This window comes from Bombus bifarius, unplaced genomic scaffold, assembly GCF_011952205.1.
Source record: "Bombus bifarius isolate JDL3187 unplaced genomic scaffold, Bbif_JDL3187 scf7180000008008, whole genome shotgun sequence".
Taxonomy (NCBI): domain Eukaryota; kingdom Metazoa; phylum Arthropoda; class Insecta; order Hymenoptera; family Apidae; genus Bombus; species Bombus bifarius.
In genome coordinates this window covers 5,568,960-5,588,407 of record NW_022884386.1, presented here as the reverse complement: position 1 = coordinate 5,588,407, position 19,448 = coordinate 5,568,960, and the positions used below count along the sequence as shown (strand labels likewise).

The 19,448-nt window shown below is 34.4% G+C and overlaps 4 protein-coding genes across 6 annotated transcripts; all 4 read left to right on the top strand.

Annotated features, from left to right (window-relative positions):
- Positions 1 to 102: 102 nt before the first annotated feature.
- LOC117206477 (probable RNA-binding protein EIF1AD) lies at positions 103 to 4,975 on the top strand. 2 transcript variants are annotated; one of them, XM_033445838.1, is made up of 3 exons: positions 103 to 257; positions 4,235 to 4,507; positions 4,577 to 4,975. In XM_033445838.1, the coding sequence occupies exons 2-3, from the start codon at positions 4,241 to 4,243 to the stop codon at positions 4,775 to 4,777; spliced, it is 468 nt and encodes a 155-aa protein (XP_033301729.1). In that variant the 5' UTR covers positions 103 to 257; positions 4,235 to 4,240; the 3' UTR covers positions 4,778 to 4,975. The 2 variants fall into 2 exon arrangements, with proteins under 2 accessions (XP_033301729.1, XP_033301728.1); XM_033445837.1 differs by lacking the exon at positions 103 to 257 and having other exon boundaries at positions 4,167 to 4,507.
- LOC117206472 (DNA polymerase subunit gamma-1, mitochondrial) lies at positions 284 to 4,068 on the top strand. Its single transcript, XM_033445826.1, has one exon. It carries the CDS (start codon positions 310 to 312, stop codon positions 4,030 to 4,032), a length of 3,723 nt encoding a protein of 1,240 aa, XP_033301717.1. The 5' UTR covers positions 284 to 309; the 3' UTR covers positions 4,033 to 4,068.
- A 1,735-nt stretch (positions 4,976 to 6,710) lies between the features above and the next one.
- Positions 6,711 to 11,444, top strand: LOC117206474 (neuropeptides capa receptor-like). Its single transcript, XM_033445831.1, has 6 exons — positions 6,711 to 6,996; positions 8,828 to 8,918; positions 8,999 to 9,198; positions 9,285 to 9,536; positions 9,616 to 9,940; positions 10,041 to 11,444. The coding sequence occupies exons 1-6, from the start codon at positions 6,711 to 6,713 to the stop codon at positions 10,282 to 10,284; spliced, it is 1,398 nt and encodes a 465-aa protein (XP_033301722.1). The 3' UTR covers positions 10,285 to 11,444.
- Positions 11,445 to 12,322: 878 nt separating this feature from the next.
- On the top strand, positions 12,323 to 19,270 carry LOC117206475 (neuropeptides capa receptor-like). 2 transcript variants are annotated; one of them, XM_033445832.1, is made up of 6 exons: positions 12,324 to 14,844; positions 16,240 to 16,330; positions 16,437 to 16,633; positions 17,167 to 17,409; positions 18,388 to 18,733; positions 18,911 to 19,270. In XM_033445832.1, the coding sequence occupies exons 1-6, from the start codon at positions 14,586 to 14,588 to the stop codon at positions 19,170 to 19,172; spliced, it is 1,398 nt and encodes a 465-aa protein (XP_033301723.1). In that variant the 5' UTR covers positions 12,324 to 14,585; the 3' UTR covers positions 19,173 to 19,270. The 2 variants fall into 2 exon arrangements, with proteins under 2 accessions (XP_033301724.1, XP_033301723.1); XM_033445833.1 differs by lacking the exon at positions 17,167 to 17,409 and having other exon boundaries at positions 12,323 to 14,844.
- Positions 19,271 to 19,448: the final 178 nt, after the last annotated feature.

The following is a 19,448-nucleotide window of genomic DNA, read 5'->3' as shown; positions in this document are numbered from 1 at the left end:
ATCAATTCTTACTTGATTAAAAGAAGACATTGCAGTTAACATTTAATAATATTACGTTTATAAATTATAGATTTTTCAATCACGATAAACGGTGCTTATACGAACTATTTTGAAATTGCGCGTACGAGAATCAAATATGGCGATCTAAGAGTTCAGAATACTTCTGAAGTTACTTCGTTAATGTTGTTAAATTTATCGTTTAACACTAACTTGCTTAAAATTTGAATTATCTTCTAAAACATAATTGTTAACAATAGGTAAGGTTTTATTTAATACAATTAATTAATTAAGCTTTTTTATGGCATAATAATGAAGTCACGTGTTAACATTGCTATGAAATTACAAAAGATTGTACGAAGTAAATTAATAATGAAACGTTGCATAATTAATATTTGTAGTAGACACAAATCTGATATAAGTCATGACATTAGTGTTAGTGAAAGCAAGCGATTTAAAAAAAAAATTATTAGTATCAAGAAATATGGGCAGCTTCTAACCTTACCAGAGAATATTTCTACGTGTAATCAAAAACATGAAAATGATGTGAATAAAGATTATATAGCTAAAAATTCAGTTGCTTTACCAAATAAATCTCAAGTACGTGTGGAATACGAAGATTTATCCGTTATACCTAAAAATTTTGAACAGAGTTTGTATCCATTAATAGGTAGTGCAAAAAGTAATTATAACAATTCTTTAATAGAACATAAAGATATACAAACATTAGAAAATGAAAATAATCAGAAACAAACTTATAACAAAAGGACTAATGACAATGATGTAAGAACTAACGAAATCAATATGCAAATGCTTCCAAAATCATTATATGAACAAATATTTAAAAATTGTTCTAAACAAGAAAAAATACCAGAGGAAGAAATAGAAGCTATAAAAAACAATTTGCGTTCGTATGGGATAAACACTGAAGATGCAAGTAGACTTCCTGATGTTAATATTAAAATACCTCCTTTAGAAGGAGATAATATTGAAGAACATTTTTATAATATTGCAAATAAACAGATTAAACCTTACATAAAACTTATAAAAAATATTATGAAAGATATTCCTCCAATGCCAAATCAATGGTTATTAAATGAAGGTTGGACAAGATATAGCGTCGATGGAGTACAAAAAGTAGATCATCCACTAGAAGATGCTATTATTTTTGATGTGGAAGTTTGTATGAAAGAAGGACCTCTACCAACACTTGCAACTGCAGTAACTAATGAAGCATGGTATGGCTGGGTATCAAAATCTTTAATAGATGGTTCAAGTAGAAATTTTGAAGGTAAGCGGTTTATTATAGATGAACTAATACCAATGGAAAGTACATCTATCGAAAATGGTGAAAAATTAACTTCTTTCCATAAAAAGCCAAAACTTATAGTTGGTCATAATGTATCATATGACAGAAGTAAAATTAAAGAACAATACTGGTTAAAACATACAGGATTAAGATTTATTGATACAATGTCTCTTCATATATGTGTTGGTGGAATTAATAGTTATCAAAGGGCAATTTTAAATTCTAAGAAGGATACAGATGAGAAGCTGAATTTACAAATACAAACCTCACTGAATAGTTTAGCAGAAATTCATAAATTTTACTGTGGTTCTGAAATAAATAAAGAATTTAGAGATACATTTGTAAATGGGACTTTGATAAATGTCAAAGAAGACTTCAATTCTTTGATGAGTTACTGTGCAAATGATGTAGTTGCAACTCATAATGTTTTACGCCAATTATTTCCTATCTTTAAGGAAAGATTTCCTCATCCTGTTACTTTGGCAGGGATGTTGGAGATTGGTACAGCATATCTGCCAATAAATTCTAATTGGCAAAAATATTTAAATGAATCAGAGACTACATTTGAAGATCTAAATTATGAAACTAAAGTTATTCTTGCTAAAAGAGCTAATGCTGTTTGTGAACTTATGCATAATGAAAAATATAAAGAAGACTTATGGATGTGGGATGAAGATTGGAGTACGCAAACACTTAAAGTAAAAGCACAGTATTCAAAAACAAAGATTAAGCAAGTATGTAAAGCACGAAAGACAGAAGAGAAGAAAAAGACAGAAACTCAGAGCTATTTAACAGATGACGAAGATGAAGAAGAAGACCCTTTAGAGAAAGAATTTGGTTATTTGATGGAAACAAGAAAGTTTTTACCTTCAAAGTTACGACATATGCCAGGATATCCTGCTTGGTATAGGAAACTTTGTCCTAAGGTAAATGATGAAAACTGGTCTCCAGGCCCTCAAAACATAAGCACTTCTAAACATATTGTTCCAAAGCTCTTAAATTTAACATGGGAATGTTATCCTTTGCATTATGTAAAAGATAAAGGTTGGGGTATATTAGTACCTCATACTAATAATTTAGATATCGAAACTAAAATACCATTAAGACAGCTCTTGGCACACTGTTCCTTTTCTAAAATGAAGGATTTAGTTGATGAAACAATTTATACGATGTCAACCATTAACAAAGAGGTGCAAAACGATCTACATAAAACTGAATTTTGGCATAACAAAAAGGAGAAACCTGTAGCTGAGTTACATAACATTTATAAAGGCAGTGCATTTTGGTGCAATGTGGAAATAGATAACTGCTGTTATTTTCTTAAATTGCCTCACAAAGATGGAAAAAGTAATAATGTCGGTAATCCTTTGAGCAAAGATTTCCTAAGTAAATTTTCAGAGAATGTATTGGCTAGTTCAGATGCCAGTGCTGCAGAAATTTTGAAAATTGCGAGGATGATTTCATATTGGAGAAATAATAGGGATAGAATTATGTCACAGTTTGCAGTATGGTTTGAAAATTCATATTTACCAAGTAGTGTTAGAAATTCCAGAAAGTCCATGCATTATGGGGCAATTTTACCCATAGTAGTTGTGTGCGGGACATTGACTAGGCGTGCAGTAGAACCTACCTGGATGACTGCATCTAATGCCCATCCTGAACGTATCGGTTCTGAATTACGAGCAATGGTTCAAGCGCCCCCAGGATATTATATTGTTGGCGCCGATGTTGACAGTCAGGAACTGTGGATTTCATCAATAATAGGAGATGCTTATTATAAAAAAATTCATGGAGCCACGCCGTTTGGTTGGATGACGTTAATTGGTACCAAATCTAACGAAACTGACATGCATAGCGTTACTGCTAAAGCAGTTGGAATTTCCAGGAACCAAGCCAAAATCATTAATTATGCTAGAATTTATGGTGCGGGTCAAAAGTTTGCTGAAACACTCTTGAAACAATTCAATCCTTGTATGACGGATAGCGAAGCTACTTCAAAGTCACGAAAAATGTTTACCATGACCAAAGGCAAAAAGATTTATAGATTAAAGCCTAAATATATTGCCGAACATGAAGACAAAGATTATTCGTTGTACGAGGCATACAGAATATCAAAATTATACGGTGAATCATTGTTGGAGGTATTTGAGAAAAGTAGATGGGTCGGTGGTTCGGAATCTGCAATGTTTAATAGTTTGGAAGAAATTGCTCAGAATCCTCATCCTGCTACACCTTTCTTGAACTCTAGGCTAACTACAGCTTTAGAAAGTTCAACAAACGACGAAAAATATTTACCCACTAAAGTAAATTGGGTAGTTCAGAGTGGAGCAGTCGATTTTTTACATTTAATGTTAGTCTCGATGAAATGGCTCATGAAAGACAATATAAGATTCTGTTTATCATTTCATGATGAAGTGCGGTACTTGGTACCCTCACGGTATAAATACAATGCAGCACTTGCTATGCACATTACGAATCTCTTAACTCGATCTTTTTGCGCTTCAAGACTTGGAATGAACGATCTGCCGATGTCAGTAGCATTCTTTTCTTCCGTAGAAGTAGATACTGTTCTGCGTAAAGAACCTGAGAATGATTGTATTACGCCATCGAATCCTTATGGCTTAAAAAATGGTTACGAGGTTCCTTCGGGAGAGAGCTTGGACGTATGGTCTGCTATAGACAAATCTAAAGGTTCTTTAGGATCGTGGCACAATGTAAAACAGTGAATAATTACACCGAATAAAAAATATAAATCAAAAGAAATTAAATCAAAGACTAATGAAGTATAAAATTAATAATCGAATGAAGTAAAACATTACCAATTGTAACGATAAATGATAAAGCTCAGAATTAGAACGATTATATTTTTCATTTTAAAATGAATGAATGAATATAGATATAAAATTCCTATTGGGTTTGATTTTACAGGTTAAAATGTCGAAAGCAACTAAACGTAAACACGTTACCAATGAAATTCAGGATTTGACCATCCCTACCAAGACACAGTCGATTGTTCGAATAATACAATCGCGCGGTAATAATCTTCACGAAGTTGCTGATCCAGCTGGATCTCAATATCTTGTATCGATGCCGGTGAAGTTTAGGAGAAACATTTGGATAAAACGGGGAGATTTTGTCTTGGTAGAACCAATATCAGAAGGGAATAAAGTGAAGGCTGAGATCGTTAAGATATTAACACGAGTATGGTTAACTGTAAATGCATTTGTACATTAATTACGTAACTTTTTGAGAAACAAATTTATTTACTAGGAACATAAAAAATGGTATCGACAACTAAACTGCTGGCCCAAAGAATTCGACGAAGTCTCCAATTCGAATCAAGAAATAACCGATGGAGAGAATGATAACGAAGAAGACGATCTTTTTGTAAATACAAATAGATTATTGCATAATAGTAATAGGATAGATAAGATTAGTGATACGAGTTCCGACGAATCTGACTCTTGTTAATATTTTTATTATGTCATTGTAAATAATAAAATTATTTATATGTAAGAAAATGAGAATTTGTTTATTGAACGACTAATAAATATTTTCTAAAGATATTTGACATGTTATTGTGATATTTGTTGCTAAACGAATTTTGTTTCACCATAATAAAAAAAATATGTCTCCGTTTGACGGAGACGAGTGTTATCGCAAAAATTATCGTTGCATTGTCTGATTAATCTTATCGAGTAGTATGATTTTTGCAATTTGATGCGTGTTCTACCTCCTGTCACAAAATGAAGAGTCCTATTTATATTTAGTGTTCTTACCTCTAATCAATTTAGGGAAGCTCTCCAAAAAACATGTTTGCTACCGGAACGAATGTTTTATTGCTCCTGGAATCTCAAATAAAGGAAGTTTTAAACGCAAATACATACCACGAAAATGATTATCTTTTTTTACTGCTCTTGTAAATTTTATAGATCGCAAAATGCGTCGTATCTGATTACTTCTCCGTAAATTGGAGATTCTTTTCCTACTAATGACTCATGATCATACATATTCGAGATAATACGATACATATATGCATATGATACAATAAATATGCATTTCTTATGAATTTTTGTACATACAGGAACATGCTTATACATCAACATCTTTCAAGCTTAATCCTCCTTATTCTTTGTTTCATATGACACGCTACAATGTTAAGAGTAAACTTATCTGTTAAAAAATCGGATCTATTATACGTTATTCGAATCTGTCATCAATCTCAGTAAAACATTTGCAAACAATTGTTAGATCATTTTGCCAAATAAAAGGAAAAAGAAATTTTTTTCGATTTAATAAAAGTTACATTTACACTGTGTGATTAGACACAAAATATATCAATAAGGTACAGCTACAAGCGCGATTGAATGCACTGAAAATCTTAATAGAATAGAATGGAACGTTAGAACGACTCTCTTATCGCAAAATCAGGAGAGATGAGATTGTTGGGACGAAAGGTGTTCAACGGTATCGTTAAGAATGTTGAGTTCAGTCACGCTGTACAGTAGTCTGCTGTCGACAGCGACGATTGGTTGATTTACCGTCCTCCGCTTCATTTCGACCATTTATTTTGATCATTTGTGTTAATGATAGCAAGTTACGCGCTCAAAACACATATCTCTTTCTTGCTCCTCACCGTGCACATGGTTTCCAATTTCTTTCTTGCATTTCTTTCTTCATCTTTTTTGTAGCTATATATTTTACGAGCATTACCGACAAATTATAGACATAAATATAAACAAAATATAAATATAACCTGTATTATCAGGAGAAATTATAATATTTTGTGGAATTGTTCTAGCGATGATAATTAGTAACGATAAATAATAACGTGTTTCTTCGTTGTTCGGTACGTGAATCGTGTATGTTTGTTTGTGAGAAGATTTGTATGTGGATGAAAAAGAATGGAAATATGTGGTGGTTCATTAACGAGAAACGGTCGACCAAACTTACACCGAATCAAATTTTCATTGAAATGACAAGTTGAATGTCTACGATTAAGTTTAGACGGAGTGAATATTTGAAACAAGTCTACGATATTTTATTATTCGAAGTGAAACAATTTCGTGGGACAACAATTTCGATAAAATTATTGAACTGTCTTCAACTTGTCTTAAGCTGATGACCTACTAATGATCGACCGATCGTGGTTTGTTGACTCGACATCGAATTATCGAGCCTCGTAGCAGAATGTTTTGTTTACCGGTGATCATTTCTACGATCACGCGTAATACATTTTTAAACTAAATCAAACTAAATGAAACGTGTCAAATTCTAAACGTGTTTCTTCAAGAACACGCAGGTTTCGTTTGAAATATTCAGCGATCGAAGTACGACTTCTTTCGCGAAAGATATTCTTCGGGAACAGAGGAAGAAAATTTACTTGCCCACCTTAAAAATCATCATGGAAACGTCGAAGAACGATACAAACGATATTCACGACTTTTGGAAGGATTTGGATTTGAAGAACTTAACGGAAGACGAATATTTGGCCACGGTACTTGGACCTAAGTATCTGCCTCTGAAGATGGTGATACCATTAACGATAGCGTACGTGACAATTTTTGTGACTGGTATTTTTGGGAACGTCACGACGTGTATCGTAATTATAAGAAATCCTTCGATGCATACGGCCACCAACTACTACTTGTTTAGTCTGGCCATATCTGACCTTATTCTACTTGTGTTGGGTGAGTGGCGTTTACGTTTGCCTGTATCGATACGTTTTGTTGCTTCGTCCGGGTCACGTCAATTCTCATTCTCCCCGTTCGTAAAAACAATTTATGAAGGAACATGAAGATAATGAAGTTCGATAGACGTTTAATAAAGATAAGCGTGGACGAATACACGCAACCCCCTGTATAGGTATATCGATTTGCTTTTAATCGACACGAAGAGAATCTATAACCGTATTAGATTTATGTCTGATCTCTGAAATAACGTATACTCGATTAAGTTATTAAGTGGAAATAGCATTTCTATTGGAATTGCTAATATTTTTATATATCGATGCTTGATAAAAGTAGGTCGATGTCAATATACAGAGAAACGTGTGGACAGAAACGATATTTAATTTAGTTTATATGTATGATAGTTATATAGATATAATATATGATTGTTTGATTTAGCGAATTTATGTTCGAGCGTATTGCCGATATATGAGCGATTAACGGAAAAAAGGAAGGCAAAAAGGACTGTATCGAGAAATTTATCTACGAACGACGCGTTTAAATTCAGACTGTTTTACCATTGTTTCTTAAGTCGATGATAAAGGCTTTAAATTAATCTTCCTCTAATGTGTACACGAGAGATTGTTATCTGCTCGGTTGGTTGTTTGTTGATCGTAACGTCGTTTATATTTGCGTCATAGCGCGAATTTTTCAGGATAAAAGTTGTGGACGTGCGTGCACCGGTGGTGTCAAAGTCATCGTAGAATTAACAGATTTAAGATGATAGGAACAAGCATAACGCTTTATACGATCATTTATATTTTGCATCGCGTTTACGAAATTAACCTGGATGTTCGTCACTCGAATAACTGAAATTTAAGATCAAGATAACGAGACGACGATAACAATATCATATACATAATTAGAATGAAATTTGACTATCGAGATGTAGCTGTTGACTGTAGACACGTTGAGTTTTCAATCTCATCGTATGAGAAACTTTCCGTAAGAATCCTTTTTTTTTCCGAAATAAGGATACAATGGCAGAAATGAAGAGGTCTCTACGCTGAAAATCGTAGACGTCAATATACCGATTAACTTCTGATAAAAATCTTACCTTTTTAAGTTCCGTGTATTCTGCTAAACTTGATAATGACGTCAAAATATACAACCATACTTTTGTTGTATCTCCTACGCTGCGAAAAAGAACTGTTTTCTGTATGTATCGTTGGAAAGATAGAAAAATGTCGAATTCTTATCGATAGGTATGCTGTTCGCAATAGCGATGAAAATCAGTGATTAAAAAAATTATGATAAGACGTTCAATGCTTACGCACATTCAGCATGATCGGTATCTGATATTGATTTTGTGAAATACCAAGTGTGACTGCATAGATATTGCTTCTAATTAGCGTTTTCTAGATGACGTTCGTTTGAACTCAGAGTAATCATATTTTATTAAATGATTCATTTTCAACGTTTCGGTCCCCTTTGTTCTCCATTGTGAGCGTTTATTAGGAAATAAGTCGTCACTAGATAATTGTATCTCTGCATTAATACGCAATTCGACGTCTAAAAGGTTGAAGCAAATAGAAATAGTTTCTCAGACGGTGTAATAAATATTGAAGTTGGTTTAACACGAGAGATACAATTTCGCATCTCATTAACATCGTCATGAAACATTGCCATCTGGGTTTAAGGCAGTCGTAAATCTACTTTCGAGAAAATGAGTTTATGCATCACAGAGACTCTTGTGTCTTTCAATTGTTACGGTGAAATAAAATATCTCGATCGATCGATTATTATTTACTTGTTCTTCGATCGTTATCGTGCTGTGTTCGATCATTTTCAGGATTACCTAATGAGCTGAGCCTCTTTTGGCAACAATATCCATGGGTTCTAGGAGTTAGTCTTTGCAAAATCAGGGCATACGTATCGGAAGTGTAAGCAATCTATTTTTTAGTCAATTACAAACAATTATATTATATAAATTTCTCTGTAAAATTTATTTTCTGCTTAATAGATCTTCCTACGTATCGGTTCTTACGATAGTAGCCTTTTCCATGGAAAGATATTTGGCGATTTGTCACCCGCTCCGCGTTTATACAATAAGTGGCCTCAAAAGACCAATACGTTTCATTTTAGCCGCGTGGTCGATTGCGTTGGTTTCTGCCATACCGTTTGCAATCTACACGAAAGTCAACTTAGTCGAATATCCACGAGGTTAATTAAAAGATTTCATCGCGTTTCTCCGAACCGCTATATATACATGTATATAAAGGAAGTAACGAAAATGTATAATTATTTAGATTCCGGGAATTACTCGGCTAATTCCGCGGTTTGCGGAATGTTGCTGCCATATATGCCTAATTTCCCTCTCTATGAGTTGAGCAGTATTATATTTTTCTTGATACCAATGCTAGTCATTTTGGTGGTGTATACCAGAATGGGTTTAAAAATCAGAAACAGTACAAATCATACTTTAAACTCTGTGATGCAGGGCGCTATTCATGGAGACTCGAGGCAAACTCAGTCTCGAAAATCCGTGATCAGAATGTTAAGTAAGACGTCTTTTATCTTCAATTTTTTACATAATACTTTTATTTTCGTCAGATTTGTAACCTGTAATCGCTGTTTTAGCTGCGGTGGTTATTTTATTTTTCATTTGTTGGGCACCGTTTCATGCTCAACGATTGCTTTATATCTACGCGCAAGAATCTGACTACTATCCAGACTTGAACGAGTGTCTGTATATCTTAAGCGGATGCCTCTATTACTTTAGCACAACCGTGAATCCAATTTTATACAATTTGATGAGTATGAGGTATAGGAAAGCGTTCAAAGAAACCATCTGCTGCAAAACGAGAATGACAGGCAGGAGAAGTTGGACTACCAGAGAGTCTCAAATATGCAATAGTAATTCGAGCGGAAAAGCGCGAAGCTCAAGTTTCAAGTGTTCAGTGAGGTAGCATGTTTAACATAGTTTTATAAAAAGTGGGAATTTCAAAGTGGCAATGCTTTCTTACTTTAACGCCACGTCCGATATCATTGTAATTTTTGTTTAGATATACTATTAGTCAAGCGAAGGAGATGTTTCGATTTACTACAAGTCGAGAAGGCGTGAATAGAGATGGAAATATAAACGATAATATCGCTCGTAAATCACACATGCTCACAAAGGAAGATTTCACGTCGAAGCCCCTTCTCAATCGAATGCACTCCGGACAGCAGGAAGAAAGAAATGAAAGAGATCCTGCTCGTAACACAGAAGAGAATAAGTCTGGGTCTACAACCAGTAGCGTTTTGTAATTTAAGTTGTACATTGTTAGCCGTTAAAATTATTGTACATAATAGTTTTAAGCTTGTTGTATCGTTATTGCTTATCTTATTTATTTTCTGACTGTATTGTATTGTTGCGTTTTTAAATTCATTTTTACTCAATTGTACTTAAGGATTATGTACTTAAAAGTTCTAGCGGTTAATTGCGAAAATCGTAATGTACGTAAGTCAAATATAAATAAGCACTGTTTACCGAGTGACATTTATTTTATAATAGCACGTACAAAAGAGTAAAAATCATGCGAGAAAGGCGAGTACATACTTTTGTCAGTCTAGAAAACTCCGGCAAAGAACGGTATCTTGTGACAAGGAATGTCAGGACGCTATTAATTCTCTTTATCAAAGGTTCGAATCCTTTTAATGAAACTATTTTAAATACGGTTGATATAAGAAACTGTTTAGAATCTTTTAAAGCTTTCTATTGGGTACTTTATTACTTCATTGGGTATCCAATTTTTTTATTAGATACATTTTGCATCTTGAAAATCTTTTTCTTAACAACGAAGGAAAATTCCTCTTAAAATCTCGCACTAACAATGCAGGACAATTTACTTTATCTTATTTCAGTTTATTTCCTTTTATCTCATTATTATTTATAATTTAATGCAAATCAGAATTCGCGCGTCAAAAGGAAATGAATAAAATAAATACAATTAAATATGATTTCTGGAGATCGTATTTATACATCCAACAAATATTTTGATGCGCCACAAAATTATTCAACACGGAATTAAAAATAGAGAAGAAGCTGAATGTGGAGAATAATTGAATAAATAAAATATATGGAAAATATATTATGAAATAATGTATTATTATATCACAGTATATGAATATTTAAAAATAATAAGTTTCTGATAAAACTTGTCCAAGAATTGTTTCATCAAGGAACGAGTTGTAATTACTTCCTAAAGTTTCGAATTGATTGACACCAAGTTCGAACTTTTAATGAACATGGACGAAGGAAATGTGATAAGCTTACATCTGTAACTGTGTAAAGTTTGTCGGTAGTCGAAAATCAAAGTTTCGTAATTGTAAGATATCTGCTCTTCGAGTTTACTTATGATCACAAAAAACTAGCGTTCGTGTTTTATTAAATAAAATTCCGTATTTGCAGGAACAGAAAATAGTTGTTGTAGTAACAAAACTTTTGGTCATCTCGTTACGTAATTGAATTAACTTGATTCGAGCTTGTTATTGACTCTGGTAATAAAATTCTATATCCACGAGGTGATTCGAAAAGTAATATATCCAATAATATTCTCGATTAAATTGATCTAGGAAATAATTCTGTACCTGATAGCCAAATCAGTCCAATTCTCAACAAAGCAGGAAAATAACATATTTTTCGTGTAAAGAATATATTAATTTTTGTTGTATAAAAAATTGTAGCGTGCTGAAGTAACGAAAAGTTATTGTTATAGTGGACTGCTGTCAGTTTGCTGCGTTATGTAATATACATTCCATTCTTCTGTTATGAAGGAAAAGAGAAGGAAGAATTGGAGAACTGGAAAGTAGAATAGAAAAGTCTCCTCACCAAATAAATTTTACAAAAGCAATTTCTTGAAACTATCTTTTCAAACTTCTATTCAGAAGACATTTGAAATATAAAACAGCTTGTTTAAAACGAAATTGTTGGAGGACAGAAAAATTCAGGTGTATCTGATTTTAAGGTGACATTCTAATTAAAATAGTTTACATCATTAAGTCTGTCTCGTTTATGATATAGCGTAAGGAGATCCCTATTATTCTGATAAAATAAAGGAATAATAGTTAGATACATGATAGAAAGAAAGCTAAGTGCAGAAAGAAAGAACAGAGAGGATATAGAATAATACACTTTCGAAAAACATTACGGTTTGAGTTAAGATATTTCTCAAGTATAGAATTTTGTAGCTGAACAAAAGAATGCGTCAGCAATTTCTCTGTTCAAGTTGTCAATATGAATGGTGTAACCTGAATAAAAGCTTTCGTATTCGTTTATTATATTCCACTATTGCCAGATAATGTTAGAAAGAATATTTTAAGAACGTAAAAATGGCAACGCGCGTCTTGTTAGAATATTTGTATTGTGTGACAGAATTGATCAGTTTCGTGATAGTTGAATGCTTGTATTCGGTGTATCAGTGCGTGTTTTGGACAGTTTTCACACAACTAATGGGCCAGAAATCATTGCAATGGGTAACATTGTTTTCTTAAGCGATGGTAATACCGTTAGATTTCATTCATATTCTGCAGTGCACGCGATTTTATTGATTTTCCTCTTTTCTTTTCAGACGCAACGTTTTCTAATCCACTGTTTATCATCTAAAAACTGAATAAGGACAAAAACGTGGAAACGTAACGCTATTATCTCGGTACACGGTAAGAAGACGTTAAAGGTAAAATGTGAAATATATGTACGTGATGTAAAGAAAATAGGAACTCGCTACGTGTACTAAGTTTCCGTTTTTGTCCACGTTCATCCACTGTATTTAACGATACTATATTTTTGATTTCTTATATTTTTATTAAAAGTGAAATTGGCGCATTAAAAAAATTTTTTTCAGATCGTGTAATCATCTAGCAATCCATCTATATATCATACTGATATCGTATATTTTTCAGTTCTCCTTCTACATTTTTATTCTTGGCACGTTGATATTAATCCTCGACTCGTGCACTCCGCAAATACAAGAAGTACGTTTCGGATATGAAGAAGCTTTCTTACTCTGCCATTTCCGTCAGATACATCTTCCGAAACAAGCAATTGAGATTGCTCGTCTTGATAGCGATAACAACAAGCGATATTTATTTCGAGAATCCTTAACTTATAAATCAAAGAAATACGTGATTCATTTTTTGTTTCGCGATACCGATAAATCCAGCTATCGAACCCAGAAGATATAAAAAAACACTAATTGCGGCATTCCGTCATACTTCCCGGAAGAATGTGCAAATGTATGTAAATCACAGTCAGAGACGAATACTTGAGGACAATAAGACGGGAAAAGATTCGTGAACGATTGCGAGGTAAAATGAAAATTCTAAAGGCGCGAAGCAAGATTGGTAGAATGAGAAAGCAAATTCTTGGAAACAAAAATTGTCACTCACACACGCGGGAACATCAATAATTTGTCGAAATTAAATTGTATGAAAAATATTTGTACTTCATACAATAAGAATCGAAATAAATATAGCCACTCTTTGATGCCGTAGAGTAGTAGTGTTTCCCATCGCTGAACTAGATAAGCAATAATTTTAGCGGATGCCAAAAATACGCATCCTCCGGTACTCGTATTGTTTTCGTACTCGTACAAGTCGACAGTAATTACACGTTTTAACGCGATTTAATATCATCCCTAACTATCCAAGTACAGGATTTTAATAACGATGACATTAAAGCTCCTAACGAGGTTACGTACAACTGGGAATTTTCCTCTAATAATATCAAACAACATCGGAACTATACAATGTCTTTGAACGACAGCGTTATATCGTTTTTATTTGCTCTAACTTCTGACGTGGAACGATTGAGCGGCTAAATGTTGAGAGTATATCGAATTATACCGAACAGACGAAGCGGATAGAGCGAAACATTCGGAAGAACTTCATTTCTCGCGTTAAATCGCGCAACCGTTTATCGTGTTGTCGCGTAGTTCAATTTATCACGGCATTAAATCTCGTTTTATGCTATGCCCTCCTGGTCCTATTTGCGAAAATATCAAGACGCGTCTAGGGGAGAAGTAAGTTTTCGCAGGTGTTACAACTCGTGAAATATGCGTATGCGCGAGCAGAAATTTCTCTCGGTAATCAGAACGATAAAATTGTCGTTAAATATTTTGAATCGTTGATTTGGCGAGATGCGCGTGATTTTATTGGTCGAGTTACGATGCGGACTGGTTTGCGGGGGTTAAAGTGGAGGGTTGGGTGCGTAGTAGATGGGCGCGTGGTGCAAAGGTGAGCAACTCGAGAGACGTCACTTGTTCACGATCTGGCGAACGGTGCGCTTTTAAGATCATCCCTCGCATGGGGGGAGGGAGGCGCCAGCGTTATTACTGTTTTCCACACGTCATTGATTTCGGCTGGAACTGTCGAGATTCGAGCAACAGATGAATTTGTTCTTTGCCGACGAATACGGAAGGGATTTCTATGAAGCAAATATCTGACATTTATGGGAAGACTATTAATTGTTTTCGAAGTGAGGGAGAACGATTATTGTTGCGTGACTTAAAAGGGAACAGAGGGCAGAGTGATTTATTTCTGTCGCAAACGGTGATTAAGATTCGTGAACGATGGATGTGTCGGATAAATATTCGTTTTACGAGAACATTAGCGACGAATTGGAATACTTGGAAAAAATACGCGGTCCCAAGTATTTATCTTTAACGTTGGTCGTGCCTGTTACCCTTACGTACGTTATCATCTTCGTAACCGGATTTGTTGGCAATGTGATCACTTGCATCGTTATATGGAGGAATCCGACCATGCAGACACCGACGAATTATTACTTGTTCAATTTGGCGGTATCCGATCTGCTGTTTTTGATATTGGGTAAGTTTAAGAAATGTTCGTTACTCGTTGTTTTTTCTATATTTTTTGTATACTTTATTCGTCGCAGTTAATGCTGATTTGTAAATATAATCGAATATAATTTGCGATAACTGCAAATCGAATCAAAGCGAATTAGTTTAAAGAAATATTCGGACGAAATGATACTTTAATTAGAAACTTAATTGGACATACAAATTGCGTATAATTTTACGATTGAGAAGTATTTTAACATGGTATTAAAAAGATTAGAAATTGTCTGCTTTTAATTGTTTTACGATAGTCGTGCCGTTGCAGTTCGACCCACGTGTAGATAACTTATCGAATCCATTAGTTGTGATTAATTCATAACTAGTCGAGACATATGTGATTCATTGATGAAGAATTATGTTTCCGGTGGAAATGGAAACTGATATATGTAACGTAAGATAAGAAGTATATGTATCTATGTAATATACATTTATACTTGATATACTATTCAATCCCTATACTTGCAGTTACATTTTATTGACATTTGATCACATTTGTTATTTGCTAGAATTGTATTAAAAATAAGAAAATAGAAATAATTAGTACTTCGAGAAAATTATGTAGTTAAAAATTCTTTATTCGTCGGAATCTCTGATCTACAATGTCTTTGCCAGTGCACAGTATAAATTAGAAAGTCTATTTAACAAGAGTTTTATGTAGTATTGCCGGTTGCGAGACGATATTTGCAAAATGGTCACGTATTAGACGTTAATTGTCGGTTAATGGGTTGTTCGATGTTCCTTGCTGTGATTAAAGGTTCCACTTACGATTCCATTCGTTGTTCGTTACGATTTCATTTGTATCTGGTGCTGAATCGCGATTCCCCTGAATAAATTAGTTTGCATCGCAAGTAGCCTTACAATTAATTTATGTTCACTGATCTTTGATTTTCGTCCAATGTCATTGTTTTATAATTTTGTATTTTCTTCTCTCTCTTTTTTTTTATTCACCGAACTAAAGCGGTAATTGAATTCGAATCATTGCAATTGTACAAACTAACGTATTTCGGAAAGGAATTTCATGGATGAAATCGTGAAGGAAAAAGGAATAGACTTTATTGGAAAATGTTTTTCATTGAAATTATCGCATTCTCTCTTGCTTTTACTCTTGCATTATTGAATCAGCAGTTCGTAGCATCCCGTGTTCTTAAGTTGTGAAACATTCAATTATTCGTAAATAGGTCGATCATGAAAGGAAATTGAACGAATAAACTCGATATAAAGGATATTTACTTCACGAGCACGATTTTATCTTTATTTTGCAACATGGCAATTTCGGAAACGGAGCGTGTAATCAAAGAAAAGCACGAATCCCTATGAAAACAATTACAGTACGAGGGTAAGCACGAATTTTCCAATTGATTTTCAGGTTTACCCTTCGAATTGAGCGTATTTTGGCAACAATATCCATGGCAATGGGGACTAGGCATATGTAAACTGAGAGCGTACGTCTCCGAAACGTGAGTCGACGTAGCACCAGTCAAAGAATAGCATACTTTGAACGTTATACGAGATGACGCAAAAAAACCTTGTTTTAAAGCAACTACAAGAATTTTCTTTTTAAAGGTCCTCTTACGTGTCGGTACTAACTATAATGGCATTCTCAGTAGAAAGATATTTGGCAATTTATCATCCTCTTCGTCATTATGGAAGTGGTCTGAAGCGTTCTATACGATCTATATTTGGTGCATGGTTGATAGCTTTGATTTTTGCTATACCATTCGCTGCTTACATTGATATAGATTACGTTGAGTACCCACAAAGTGAGTTCTTGCAAAGCTATTTGTTATTCTGTATTCTTTGTGGCTTTCGCAAGCTTTACTATACCGCTCGTAAAGTTGCTAGCAGAAGTTTCAGCATTTTCTAGGAGTGCTTTAAAGATTTAAACAAATAGATATTTGAAAAGGTATCGATTTTACATTTGAATTATAAATCGTATTAACGCAATTTTACCATATATTATAGATACGATGTCAGGATAGATATTTGCTCAACGTACACTCTGTAAACTGTATTCATGCGTTCATGAACCGAAAATGTAATCAATAAACTGATGAACGGTTTGGAAAATCGGAAATGTCAATCGAGCAAATGAGAGCAAGAAATTCGAGTCAAAAGCACTTTTCGACGTATATATGTATTTTGTGCGCGTTTCATTAATTTTCGTATCGTTCATTTTCCATACGAATTTGCTGATACGAGTAATTAAATAAGCGAAATTTTGTTCTTTCTTTTTATTCTTCTTTTAAATGGTCACTTTCTCTCGTTGAAAATATCGCTTGGTTTTGATTTCCAGACTCGAAACGAAACTCGGAAGAATCCGCGATTTGCGCGATGCTGAAGGAAAACATGCCAAATTTCCCTCTTTACCAGCTTAGTTGTATCTTCTTCTTTCTCATACCCATGGTGTTTATCGCGGTGCTTTATGTGAGGATAGGGTTGCGAATACAAAGTGATACCCTCGCGCAAAACGTCGAGGGATACGTTCATGGTGAAACCAAACAAGCCCAGTCACGGAAAACCATCACACGGATGCTGAGTAAATGTTCTATTTTAAATAAACATCATCCCGTCCTTTGTTCCTACGAAATGTTAATACGCCCCTCGTAAATACGTTAATCAACTTCGTATACCTTTGTCGCACGTGTAAATATATAGCACGAACTGATTTACCTATGAAGACAGCCATTATTCCGTATAGATGATATCCTATCAAGGAACGTGTTCAGAGATTGATGAGAAAGCCGACGTGGATGTCAAAGTTTCTCGACAACGCGAGATCATCATACCACGAGACAATTTTCACCTTGTCGATAACACGTTACAAAGGTTGAAAGTACTAACATTCTTGCGAGTTGTAACGTAGTTGAAAATTTCATTACCTCGTTTATTTACTCCCTTCCTGATCTTTCTATTTAATTCATTTGAAGAATACACGGAGAAGAACACGATAAAACGTATTTCTCATTTCTTTTTTCTTTTTTTATAGAGGAACAGTTTTATAGACTTTCGATGAATCCCATGTTATCAAAATTGCTTTTTAACTGGTTTTACAGTTAAACGTGTGTTTTTCTATTCACTTAAAAATTTTCAAAATATTTCTCGTCATTATATTAAAACGTTGAAGATACTAAAATATATGCCTTTAACTTCCACGAGCTTTCGTTAACTTATGAGCTAGTTTTGATAGAGTTTAATCTTTGTTTAATAGATTTTAATAGTTTTAATCTTTAAACCTAACAGGTTGTTTTCACTCTCGATTCCATTATATTACAATCCTTTCGCTCGTTCATAAAGCGACATTAAAATTAGGAAACCAACAAGAATGCACTTAGATTTTTGGCCGGTGATCTTCATTTATAAACATTGCTGCATCTTTCACGGTTCGTTGTAAGGTATTAATATTTATTTATAGTTATTATATTGGGAAGAGGAAAGGGAGAAGGAGAAAGAGGTATCAGGTAGTATCAGTAAACATCAAGGTGGATAGAAATCGTGCTTCGACTTGGTTCTACAGGTGCCGTAGTGATCACATTTTTCATCTGTTGGGCGCCATTTCACATTCAACGATTATTATACGTGTACGAAGATTCGACGTATGATGACATAAACCAGTGGGTGTACCCGCTCACTGGTTGCCTTTACTACTTCAGCACCACCATCAATCCCATCCTGTATAATGTGATGAGCGCGAAATATCGGAATGCTTTTAAGGAAACATGTCGATGCTCCCCTAGCAATCCATCCATTAGCAGAGTTGGCCTGAGTAGCATGAGAGATTCCAGTACAATTTGTGGTGTCAGGCCTAGTCAAGCATCTCAGGTGTTTCGAGAAAGAAGCGTAAATAGCCAACGACATGGGATGTAAGTCAAATTTGATTAATGTTTGTTAAAAGCATCTCCCTTGCTCGTCGTTAATTTTGCACCCATTTTTGTGCTTGGTGAATTGTTTGTCGTACGAACTACGATTACGCTTTACACCGTAAAACTTCGTAAACCAATTCACGCTCCCAGAAATTGTTGTTCCCGGCATATGTGTAGGTACAGCGCTTCGGATCCTGTGGAAAACAAGTCGCACGAGGCAGCTCAATTACAGGCAGACGATGGAGAGGATGAAAAGCGAACGAATAACGTACCTGCGAACTATTTTTTGACAGCAGACAAAAACACTAACGAAATCGGTGCTTCGCGATATTTGCAACAGACAAAAAGATCATCGATCCTAATACACGCGAAAAATAGACGTCTCAAATATCAAGTGTCTGACGAAGATGAGACTCCCTCGAATGAAACGCACATCTGATCATCGTATTTTGGAAGAACGGTATATATTTAAGGAATAGCGCACAGAAAAGTCAATGATAATTTCAAACAAAAAAAGTTAAGAACTTTGTGATATTATCGCGCAAGCTTCGTTCGTTGTAACCCTTTAAGATCATCCTTCCAAAGTATTAATCCCTGGCTTATCTTGTCAAGGAAAATGGCTCACGTGTTACGAATTTCCCGCATCTTTGTACATTAGCAAGTAACGGAAAATCGGAATTTACGTATTTGCTAGAATCGATTGAAGATATTGAAA